This window comes from Ptychodera flava, chromosome 1 (genome assembly GCF_041260155.1).
Source record: "Ptychodera flava strain L36383 chromosome 1, AS_Pfla_20210202, whole genome shotgun sequence".
NCBI classification, from domain to species: Eukaryota; Metazoa; Hemichordata; class Enteropneusta; family Ptychoderidae; genus Ptychodera; species Ptychodera flava.
The window spans coordinates 19,963,801-19,976,719 of NC_091928.1; the positions used below are offsets into that span (position 1 = coordinate 19,963,801).

A 12,919-nucleotide genomic window follows, 5' to 3' on the forward strand; every position below is an offset into this window, starting at 1 on the left:
CATCATTGTTGTAACATGACTGCTATCAGGATATGTTTTATTACAATGTAAAGTTACAGCATTTTTTGTCAACATTGGAAAATTCTGCAAGAAAAGTTAGTTTTCTCTTGAAAACTCAAAAAAGCTATGCCTGCACTGACACAAAATAAAGAATTTACATATTTTGGCCCAGTGAACATATTAACAAGAGAACCCATAGCAAAGTATGTTTGTAAGGTATTGAAAATCTACTGACCAAACACCCCTTGTCAATATTACACTACATTGTTATGTCGATGTATATTTCCAGGCTGATGAGGTATACATGTACCGGTATATGGGGAGAGTTTTTTTTTCAAATCAGGCAAAATGGTTTATTGTTGGATATAATATAGCTTATGTGCACCACAGAGCATTTAGCAAACAGGATTGATGTCTCAATGGGTGAGGAAATGTGGTAGAGAGTGAAGACTAATACAGGGTTTCAAATGATAGCCGCTGACCTAGGGAGTTCATTAGCATTCATAATATAGAGTACATAGCCAAAGGTTCCCCCAGGGAATTCCTTTTTGTTTATATCCAACGATTTAGAATGCTAATCTTCACTCGTGGAGAATGGTTTTTGCAGGGTTTATCACTGTGAAGACCAAATAATGGCATGAAAACCATGAAATAAGAATTTCCATGCAGCAGTGATTCTGTTGTACAGCAAAATGCTTCATATATTGTACAGTCTGGAAACTTTGATAACAATAATAAAAGTTTTGTACAACTTTAATTGATTTAATCTTATCATGGAATAAACAATTCAAGATCAGGCATTTATTTTCAATCAAAATTTCAGAGCATTGAAAATAGTAGTCACCTCAGATGGTTGAAACTGACATGAGCAAGGGTGAAAAATACAATATTTCTCTGTTTTTGTGGCCTTATCAGAAGTCTGCTTCATTCCTAACAAACATGGAGTCACTCTGTAAGAATTCAACAGTAATGTACCTAATTTGTATGGACCTGCTGGTGCTGCATGAATATTTGCAAAATATTCTTCAGAAAGTCATTGAAAACTTTCCTCCCAATATCTCAGCCAAAAGAATTGGTGATTGAAAAAGAATGACCAAGAGAATGATTCAAAGTATTAGTAATACTTGATACATTACTTTGACAGATGATTACTTGCATGTACTTCTAGAAATGAAACTACGGAACTATCATAAGTTTTCTAAAATCTACAATTAATATAGGTGACTGTTGAAAACCATCAAATTTTCATGGCAGCTAATTGCTATAGTGTTTGGTCAATTTACAACTGATGCAAAATCTATATCGAGGGTGTAAGTACAGTAAAACCTGTCTAAGCTGAACCATTCAGGGACTGGGAAAATTGTTCTGTTTGGAGAGGTGTTTGGTTTATAGAGGTCCTTTTTACATAGAGTTCTATTGAAATGGGACTGGGAAAAGGGTTCAGTTTAGACAGGTTTCCAGTTTAGACACGATTCGCTTTAGACACGTTCAACTGTAGCAATCTTTTGAGAATTTCTTCCCAGTTTTACACAGAGATAAGATGTTTTTGCTGGAGAATCATACCAACATAGCAAATCCATCCCATGAGCAGTTATTTGTAGGTTGAAAAAAATAGAAATCTTAAATCATTTCAGTTTGCCATTTTTCAAACTCTGAATTCTTTACTCAAATATAAACTGAGAATGCCAGTGCAATCTTATCTACATAACTAACTAATGCCCTAATCATTATTAAGGTAGTATGCACCTTGAAAGTGAGACTTGATACTCAAACTTGAAACTTTTGCTCAAAGTTTCCTACATGAAACTTTCAACCATTCTCTTATCAAATCAAATCAAATCAACAATAAAAATCAGGGGTCCCGACTCACCAAAGTTTGGAAGTAGAGAAACAAATTTCCTAAAATTTGGCGATATTTGAAATTCATAATGGCCACCATCCCTGTGTCAAGCTATTGGAAAAATTTTAAATTGGATTTTTGGAAAAAAGGGGTAAGGGGAATTTCTCTTTCTCCAAGAGCCTTATTAAAAATGAGCCCCCACATGTGGGAGATCAGAAAAGAATTGTAGGAATTTTAGAGTCTGGATTTCTGTTCCCGAGGTGCATCCTACCTTAAACTAATGAAACAAAGACAGGATGATGTATATTAGGAACAAAGTTTCCACTGTCATGGGAAATATTGTGAAATGTAAGGCATTGCAATGGTGGTAATCAAAATATCCCCACAAGGAATGCCTGGAGTATTGACTTTGTTGCTGTGAACCACACTAGCATTGCATGTATTAGAGAAATTTAGGAGAGGAATAACAAACCAACAAACCCCTACAGAAGTCCAACAGATCATACCAATAATCAATATACTACGTGTTATATACTGGTACAATGTATGTAGGGTATAATATTTTGATATGTGAGAAGGCACTTCTATGTCTCTGCGCTTTCTTAAGGTAGTATGCACCTAAACAAACAAATTACATGACATAAACATATTTGAAATTCAAAATGGCAGCCATTACTTTGTTAACTCTGACAGGCAAAATAAAAGTATTGATTTTCGAAAAAAACTAAGAGGGTAGAAACTTTTCTTATTCCAAAAGCTTTAAAACGAGTTCCAACAAGTGCTAGATCAGACAAGAATTGTAAAATTGGAGAGTCTGAATGTCTGTCCCCGAGGCGCATTCTACCTTAAGGTACTATGCACCTCGAAAGTGAAAGACTTAAACTTTTGCTCTAACTTTCCTCAAGGAATCTTTCAATCATTCTCTTTCAAAATCAAGAATAAAAGTAGGGGTCACCGTGCAAATTTTGGTACTAGAGAAACAAATTACCCAAGATTTACCGATATTAGAAATTCAAAATGGCCGCCATCCCTGTGTTAACTCTATAGAGAAATAAAAATTTTCGAATTTCAAAAACTAAGCCAGTGAAAAGTTTTCTTTCACCAAGAGCTTTAAAATGAACCCCCACATGTGGTATATCAGAAGAGAGTTGTAAAAGTTTGAGAGTCCGAATGTCTGTCCCCGAGGTGCGTTCTACCTTAAAACTGCCTGTGGTTTGCTACCACTCAATTCTTGGAAATTACCTTAGCTTCGACAAAGTATAAAAAATATTTGATGTCATCAACTTGATTGTATCTTTTAAGCCTTGAAGGAAATCCTGTATCTTGTGTCTAAAAGTGTAATCCCTACTACATGTGACTTACATAACGAACATTAATGAAACACTTGTACCTTTTCTGGCATGCATTACTCACTCAACTTTACATAAAATAAAATGTAATAGCTCAACCCCAGAATCTAAGTAAAGGGGGCGTGGTTTCATAGTAAATAAGGCCCAAGATAAACAGAGAATAAGTTGATTCGACAAAAGATATCCTTGATAATCTTCTCTGGACTCTGATAGCACCAGAAAATTTGTAGATATTTCTCTATCCAATGACAGATTGTTTTTTTCCTAAATGAATTTCAATGTTTTCAAATATGTCTTACAATTGGAATATGAATGGTGCATTGTAAGAGCACAGCTGTCGTTTGGTAAGTGAGCAATTACAGGGTGCACAACAAATGATGACAAATTGCACATCAAATGATGACAAATTACACACCAAGTGATGACTACCTGCACATCAATTGATGACTCACTGCCCTCAAATGACCTTCATGGAGAGCACATCAAATGATGGCCAATTTACCGTAATTGCACATCAAATGATGACAAACTGCACACAAGTGATCACTAACCTTCATATCAAGTGACCACCAAGTGCCCATCAAATGACCTTCATAAATAGCACAACAAATGATGACATATTGCACACCAAGTGATGGCTACATGCACATCAAGTGATGACCCACTGCCAATCAAATGATGTCCACTGACAGCACATCAAATGATGACCAACTCAGCTGCACAACAAATGCTGATAAAGTGCACGCCAAGTGATGACTTTGTGCACGTTGAATGATGACTCACTGCACATACAAGTATACTGTCTTTACAGTTACTGTCAAGATAATGACAATTCTAGTCACCCAAACTGTGACAGCAGAGCCCTGTCAAAGCACACATCAAAATTATTTCAGTGTGAGCAACACTATTCATATTAAACAATAAATATCATGAAAATGGTAAAAGATAATGATTTTATCAATCATGAAACAAAAATTTTTACTTCTGAAAATTGGAGAAAATTTTCAGTGTTGAAAATTGGAGAATTATATTGCACGGCAGAAAATACCAGACACTATTTTCTACTTTTTGGCTTTTTTCATGGCACGACGTTTCATCTCTTCCTTTTCCTTCCTCAGCTCTTCCATGTCTTCCATCATTGCAATTCTGGCACTGTGGATGGACAAAGAGAAAGAAATATTTCACTCTTGGTATCACAAGCCTACAAATATGAATCATTGCTTGTAATGATGGTGTTTTAACAAAGTGAAGTTATCCCAGATACAGGTATGCTACTGGAGTTCAAAGGTCAATTTCTTGGTGGGTACTGATGCAGTATATAAATGAAAAACAGAAATGTGATGGTATTTCGATTATTTACTTGCACTACAGACTAACAGTAGTATTCTACTCAGGTTATATGTAGCTCATAGATTCCCTAGGAAAGTCTAAAACTAGCACAGTGCCAGTCAAGCTGTGGCAGAGCTACATGTACAATGTAGCTTGATGCCACTAGATCAACAATATTAGACTTCTGTGTCTCCTAAGGACAAATTATTCTATGAACAATATGATTGTAATTATCAAATGATAGGACAGCCTTACAAGCATAATTGTTGGCTAGACAGAACTCTAATCAGTTGGTGGCTTGATGGTTGATGCAGGTTTGTCAGCTCTATGGTAAAAGGTGTCCCGCACTGGGCAGGCCTGTGGCTCGTGATGAGCAACAATTCTATGAACAACATTACTGACAGTATCAACAACAGGACAGCCCTATAAGCACCTTTCTTCCATAGACAGAGTTCTATTCATAGGGTGACATGATGGTTGATGCACGTACATTTAGTACAGCTCTATGATAAATTTGTCCCACACTGCGGCGAACCTGTTGACTTCCTTCTAGAAAGCTAATCTCAATCTCTACTGTGTGTTCTCAAACTATCGAAAAGACGCAATAAAAGATATTGGCAGTTCGAAAAGACGCAATAACAGATATTGGCAGTGTCAGTTGCATCCTATCTGATCCTAGTCTTCTTAAAATGGTCTTTTTTTTCCATTTTAAAACTCAAGACACTCTTTGAAATCCACTGTACCTTCTGGCTTCTTCCTTGGCAATCTGACTGTAAGAAGCATCCATACTGCGAAGGGCGTAGTCACTCTCATAGCCGTACCTAGAAAAAAAGGGACAGCACACATGTGAGATGCAAATACAATGATTTCCTGAAATAATCTACATTGGCAACTTTGGCAAATTTTATGAGTCTAAACCATAGACCCTTGTTTCTTTATGGTCTATGTCCAAACAGTAAATTTCACTGATAAGCTACTATAAACACAATACATTTAAATTAAGAAATTTATTTGCAGCTCAAAGATATTTCAAGCTCAAAGAATCAATATTCACTAGAAGTGTCTTACCAGAACATTAAAATCAAATAGGCACTTTCGTATGATTGAACTGTATTGAAAGGCACATACTGCCTTTAACTTGTGCCAGCTTGTGCATGTAAAAGGGGCATTCAAAAAGTGGTTGTGGCTGTCAAAATGTGTTATACTGTGTATGTTAGGCTTGTTTTTTTTCAATTTGACCTACCAGCAAATGAATCTAGCTAACAAATTGGTTATTAGTTACACAACAGCAAACAACATATGTACTATTGCCATTGAAAAAGTTATTCTTAATAAAAAATTAGTTTAGTTTGTTTCAACTTACTTTGATTTATCATAACCAAAGATTTCCTTTATAAAACCTGACACATCAACATTGTCGTCTAACGGCGTATCATCAATAAAACCATCATCTTCGTCTTCTTCACTTTCACTGTCCAACTGACGTCTTTTGAGTTTGACATTAGCAGGTGGTCTCGCTGAAATACAGAAAGGAATAGATGATCCGATGAAATATTGACTCTACAGCAAATCAAAAGACATGTAACCATCTTTGGCTGAGAACAGTCACCCACTGGATAATCATACATAAATACATGTACTGGTGTAAATACACCAATCCAATGACGTATCAAATGTTATTGCTACTGAAGGTTTATGAGTGGATTATGATACTGTAGTTTGGTGGGTGTCAAATTCAATGAACTAAATTCTGTATACCTTTCTGTAATTTCAGACGTTAGAAAATAAAAAGGGCCAGAAACTGAATGTTTGATGATTTTCCTCTATCTCTGTTTTTCCATGTCTTGTACGTCAACCCAAAATTGTTCTATTCCCCACAGCATGTTGAAACACCATCTAGCTAGCTTGACAAGACTGTCTATATGTGTACAGTGGTTTGCGTTGAACCAGTGGTGACATGGGAACTGGACATACTGTCTAAATTGAGTAGTTATCAGGTGTAACTGTCAGTCAGTCACAGAGAAACCAACTCTCGGAAAGTTGAAACATTGTCTGGAAGTAGGTCAGGTATAGTTAAAACACAGCCACCAGATCTGATCCACACAAACAACCCTTGCATTTGATTGTGATGTGTTCTAAATGCAATGTGTGTGGATATGGGGTGTTTTCGACCACTCGTGACTTCCCTTCTGAGAAAATGCTTCAATTTTTCCGGAGTTGATTTCTTTGTTATTGACATAGTGTTTTTTGCTAAGGTTGGGGAATATTGGTAAATGATTTCAGAACCCTGGTAACACTGCTGCTGTCCCCCTATTTGATTACATTGATATAACAAGGGGAACCCCGGTACAATGACTGGGGGTTCCCGGTACAATGACTGGGGAACCCCGGTAACATTTACCTGCTTTCTGCCCTTAACAAAAACACTAACATATATTACCATGCAGACGATAATCACCCCTGACAGTGTTGGCAACTCCTCAGTTCAGACAGTATGTTGAGTTCCCGTATTGCCAACAGTTTAACACAAATCACTGTGAAATCATGCACAGTCAATGTTTACATTCTTGCCCAAACCAGAATTCATTTGTCAGAAATAAAAATGCATTCTACACAGGTTGCGTTGACAAGCTCAGCGTTGTACATCTCAACATGGTTTTGGAACAAGAACCTGTAGTTGACATTAAAAACAAAATCGTGAGAAAAATTTATAGCTACTGGCCTTCTATCTAAGCATTAAAGCCAGTAAAATAAGACATGGTTACAGCTTTGATAGCAGATGGAATGGATACAGAAAGAAATTGTATCCATTGAAATTTTGGTAAACATGTTATTTACAGAAAAAAAAGTCATAAATTCATGAGCTAAAACGGAGTTCACAATAATTAAATACCTGGAGGTCTTTTGAAAGGTCCTGAGTTTGTCATATCTCTACCGTATGGTGGGGGAGGTGGTGGTCTATGTCTTGTGCTAGGCTGCCCCACCTTCAAAGTTCTAGAATTAACACTGGCACTTGGAGCCTGTTGAGGGCGCTGTTTGTCCACCACTGAGCTGGGGCCTGATTTCTTCCCCAAACCATATTGACCCTCTTTGGCCCCAGCCTTGTTAGATTTGCTCAGTGTTTCCGTCCTGTGTTTTTGTTGTGGATGAACACCACTGCCGTTCTTTGTAACAGGTTTGGCATTGTTCATGCTCACTCCATTCAACCTCGGCTTTTTCCCAGATGGAGCGTCATTCATTGGGACGCTCCCACGATCGTTGGCTTTCCGTTTTCCAGTGTGCGTTCTGGACGTCTCTTGTTTGTTTTTCTGTGCTTCCCTGTGGTGCATTGCGGGTTCCCTGTGTTGACCCTGTGGTCTATTTCTGCTTGCCTCGCTACGAGATGTCACATCATCTCTGTTTGGTTTCGCAGACTGTTTCGGTTCATGCTGCTTTTTAGCAGCTAGCTCCATCAGTTTATTGAAGTCTAGGGGTCCGCCACCCGGTGGTGGTTTCTTCATGGAGCTCTTTGATGTCTGTTTTGGACCACGTATTTCCTTTCTCGTCTCTTTTTCTTTCACCTTATGTCCAATGTCTTGCACTTTTTCCATGAAATGTTTGTGTCTTTTTTCATGATCCTTGTTTTTGTAAGCACCTGTTTGCCCATTCTTTCTGTCAGTAATCTCCTTGCCTTTTTCTGGCTGAGGAGGTTTAGTCCTAGCATGTTTTTTGGAGTCTGGTTTTCTGTCTCCTTTAGACTGTGAATTCGCTAGTTTTTGCTTCTGCTTGACTTCTTGCCTTTTCTTGGCTGCTTCTACAGCTGTTGTGGATGAATTAAAAAATAAGGAATAATAGATTTTAGTAAAACAATCATACTGAAAGGGTTAAATGTAGGGGTCGTCCCGTTTGCGGATGTGCGTGTGGGACATATATGGCACGTCTGTCGCCATGTTGTGCATGTCAAAATGTTCAAATGGCAGCTTTCCTGCAACTAATGAACAGCCAAAGCAGCTTCACAAAAACAAACGGACGCAACCACAGTTTATTTGGCAAAGTTTTGCAGTGATTGGGAAGCTACAGTACATGAATTTGCTTCTCAGTTGCTCGACATTCACTGCCAACTTCTGAGAAGAGGAAATGTTTGTCAACAAGAAAGTTGCACAGCTCCGGATGGGATGACCCCCTCCCTCCCTTAAAACAATTTGTATAACTGTGCTACATTCACACCACTAACAACTTATGTCAACATTGCGATACAGTATGATTTTTCATCAGACATCATGACGTATATATGTACATGTACATGTATGCCTCAGAAAGCAAAGTCAGTGAAAACTGTTCTTTATACAATGTATATATTTTTAAAGTTTTCCAAGAGCACAATCATTGAAACCCACCGTTATCTAATGTTTTTACTGGTTGTGATCACCATGGCATGTAAGCAACAGATGAAAATATTGAATAGTTGAGTAAATACCAAATTGTGTGAAGAAGCAAACACCTTGGATATCATTATGAGCAACAGGAGAGCAATTGAACAAGAAACTGATCAGATTTTGGCATTTTTTGAGGACATCATTACCATCGAAGCTTTATACCACAAAGACAGGAAAGACGGGAGTTTCCCAGTACGGTTTGCTGTTCCCACAGACCTTTGTGGATTATAGATTAACTGAACGTCTCTTCTCCATGTTTTTTTTGGTCAACTGGCAGTATTTCATTCACCACATTGCACCTATGCTACAGTATAAGAGACTGTCTTCTGAGTTAAGACATTTCTGCAGTCTGGGAATTTCTCAACATTCCTTGTGTCAGCTGTATACAAACGTGAGGTGCCATACCACTTGTACATGTAGGTAATATTTTCTTTAATGTCAAAAAGGGTCAGCATCCCTCAAATCTGTCAAGGAGAACACACTGTATGTTGAAAAGAGACACAAAGATCATGGCAACATAAAATGATCAACTTATGATTTGATGTCATACGTACACTCTTGTACCATTTACCATAGAGAGGATCAAAAAATTACCTTTATTGTGTTTTTCTCGTTCTTTCTTATTTAACACTGCTTTGATGGCCTCGGTGTCAACTCTCTTCACCTCTTTCTTGGGAGGGGGTACCACAGTACTGTATCTCTTGTTTTGTCCAAGCTACATGTACAGACGAGAATGGATGACTATTATATAGGGTACAATGTACATGTAGTTACCACTGTCTACCTTCCTACAAAGCGGCAGAGAAATGCATTTTCTTTAAAAGGAACATGTTAAATCGAGGACACATTCTAATACAGAGCAACAATGAGGATCGTATTGTTTGTTTAGTCAAATTTTGCCACAAACATATGACATTCTTTGAAAACATATGGCAAAAACATAATCTGACCAACTCATGCGACATTTCTGTGCACAACAGATCTGCTGTGCAAAATTCTGGCGTTTGCCGCGGATTGTAGCCTTACGGGCCAGCTACACAGCCAGCAGAAAAAAGCTGGCACACGGCAACAATAATTACAGCTACTGGGACTATGGCTCAGTGTACAATGGTGGTTTGTAATAATCCCTATTTCCAAACATATTAAATTTTTTTTAGCCTCCCAGTACATATGGTTATAAATCCAAAGCCCTATGAGTACAAACTAAATTATGTTTCTGAGTTTTTATTACTCTTTAAATCCACAGTTAACATGAGGTTGGAAATACTTTGTATATTTGTAAGCCAAAGGAGCCCTTTCCCCTTCCTTATTTTTCAGATTCAATGTAGGTTACAGGTTGCTCTACTCATGGAGGTAAAGGAGACCTCCATCCTCTACCCTATGGCCACAGCAACCCTGTTTGAAGTTGAACCATGGAACTAGAAAGCAAAACTCGCTTCCACTTCCGTGTTTAAACTAACCCTCATTATTAATCCCCAGAAAGTTGAATTTGATCTGCTTCCTCCAAGGAAAGTCCAACTACAGGAAGGGGGACTAAAGGAAATTTCGCCGGACTACATCCATCGATAATTCTCGAGTATTCTAGGGTTTTCCCCGTGAATCTATCCGGAAAGTGACTGAACACACGCGTTCCTAGCACTGCGTGCAACTACATGATTATGAATCGTATTATTCCCGCAAAAAAGCCTCTTTAACTTGATTGACTTTAAGAAAATATTTCCTTTCAGATAAAATGATGACGATCCAAGTGACCAATGGAGTATTTGTTGGACTAGCTCCGGACCCCTCCCCCGGTGGGAGGGGGTATATAATGGGGTTGGTGTATCGGGTTGCTTCAGTCCAGTCTTAAACTGTACTGTAAAACCTAATTTTAAATTTAAGGCTGTCTGAAGCTTTTGAGGAACATGGCCGGAACAACAAACACAAAGGACAGTGCATAAAACGATTCGGAATGCAATTCCGCACGCGCACTTCACAGCTGGCTGCATTTTTTAGATCTTGGAGAACAGTTTCAACGCTGAAACAGTGACAATGCATACATGCAGTATGTACGCTTCGTATCGCTGTCTCAGTGTCTGCATATTACACCATATGAATCCGGAAGTAGCAATAACTCACCTTCTTTTCGGCTTGTTTCTGGTTTTGGGCGGCAACAGATAACAAATCATGAAAGTTCATGTTGTATCAAACGCCAAATGGGTGAAAAGTGTGCTTTCCTACCGATAACTCAGTATTTTTGGGGTGAAATAGCAACACAAATGGCGAGACAGTCCAGCCCGGAATTTAAACCTCAGAAAACCATCTTCCGGAAAAGCAATGTGGGTAATAGTCCGCTATGACGTCATATACAACTGCGCCGCCATCGGCTGATTGAGCAAGATGGATCGTTTGCTAGTGAGGAGGCAGCAAATCAAATTTGGGGCTGATTTTTTTAAAATATGCCTTCAACAACAAAGTCAATTTTGTTTGTTTCATAATATCTCCCAGAATTTTTCCACACGTTATGGTCAATAACATTTGTTGTTCTATGGTATTTTTTTTTATTCTGGTTTTGATAAAAATTGAAGAGGAGACATAGGCCCTACTGTTTAATTAACAGGAGGAATTACCCAAATGTAGGCATGGGCTTTCAGGTCTTTCATCACTTTTGCACAAGGTATGTCGGTTTCAGCAGCAATAGTGTAGTCCGGGGGTCATGCGACGGTTGTTGTTGTGCTCGCACCAACTATTGCAGCTGTGTTCGTTGATGATTCAAAAAGCGACTTTTAGTCTGTGAAATCGTTCATGACTTATCTCGAATTGTTTACACAGGTTATTCGCGTTCAAGCGCTTTGAGAAATAAAAAATTTTACAGTCTTAGTTTTTTGAAAATCGAACATTTTATTATTCTTTATTCTTTTTTTTCCTTTTTCTTTATCGAGTTGACGCAGGGGAGGCCATTCAAGTACAGGTAAATCGCGGGTAATTTGTTTCTCACTGAAGTACCAAAATTTGCACGGAGACCACCGAATTTTATTCTTGATTTTGAAAGTGAATGGTTGAAAGATTCCGGGAGAAAAAAAATGAGCAAAAATTTAGGTCTTTCACTTTTGAGGCGCATACTACATTGAAAACAATTTTTTGTTGATCAGGGATCGATAATCATACCGGAATGTCCAAACCAAGCAAATAAAAACCATAACGAACAAAACAAACACAGGTGATTCTCCTCGATTTCAAACCATTTTATTTATTTTCCTCGATTTTTTTTCTTTTCTTCTTGATTTTTGATCCATCGTGATCTAATCACCGACATCATGATAAAACAAATGAACCTAGAATTTTGAAATTTAGCTAGATTTGGATTATATGCGGCTATCGATGGTCACTGAGGATTATACAGTGTGACTGTGTAAACATGATTCTATACGAATAAAATTGTCTGCTGTGCCTTAGAGCACTAACATTTTTGTATGTTTCATTCTATTTTCGAGCGCGAGAATGAGAAAAAAATGTTTGTGTGGACTTTGGTTTTGTTTTTTTCTTGTGTGTTTGTTTGTTTGCTTGTGTGTTTGTTTTTCTTTGATTGTTTTTTTTTGCCTTATCGATGAATCACGACAATTGCTTGTATCACACTGTCAGGGATCAGTGTAAATTATTCATCAAGAACTTTCACAGGCAAAATCTTTCACAAATTTTCATACACCTGGCGGTGGTTTGAATTCAATGTTGACGGAACACCAAATGCGACATTGACAATTAAAACACTTATAAGACTTAACTATAAGTTATAGTTCATTGAGATTGATCAAATAGAAATATTATTTTTCCAAAAGAAACCAAACAAAAATTGAGCTAATGTTAAAACACTTGTGGTTTTGTCTGTGTTTGTTTTTTCCCTTGCTGGCTGGTAGGTTTTTCAAAATTCCATGGACGGCAAACAAATAATTTTCTTTAAATGGCCTTAGTCTACAGTTTGGTTGATCTGTAGTTTGCCATAGCCCAAG

General features: G+C 37.8%; 1 protein-coding gene across 1 annotated transcript; it reads right to left on the reverse strand.

Moving 5' to 3' along the window:
* Positions 1-4,114: 4,114 nt before the first annotated feature.
* LOC139132278 (protein SPT2 homolog) lies at positions 4,115-11,243 on the reverse strand. The gene is made up of 6 exons (XM_070698670.1): positions 11,052-11,243; positions 9,528-9,648; positions 7,412-8,317; positions 5,882-6,035; positions 5,262-5,339; positions 4,115-4,341 (listed from the first exon to the last, which is right to left on the reverse strand). Exons 1-6 carry the CDS (start codon positions 11,109-11,111, stop codon positions 4,251-4,253), a joined length of 1,410 nt encoding a protein of 469 aa, XP_070554771.1. The 5' UTR covers positions 11,112-11,243; the 3' UTR covers positions 4,115-4,250.
* Positions 11,244-12,919: the final 1,676 nt, after the last annotated feature.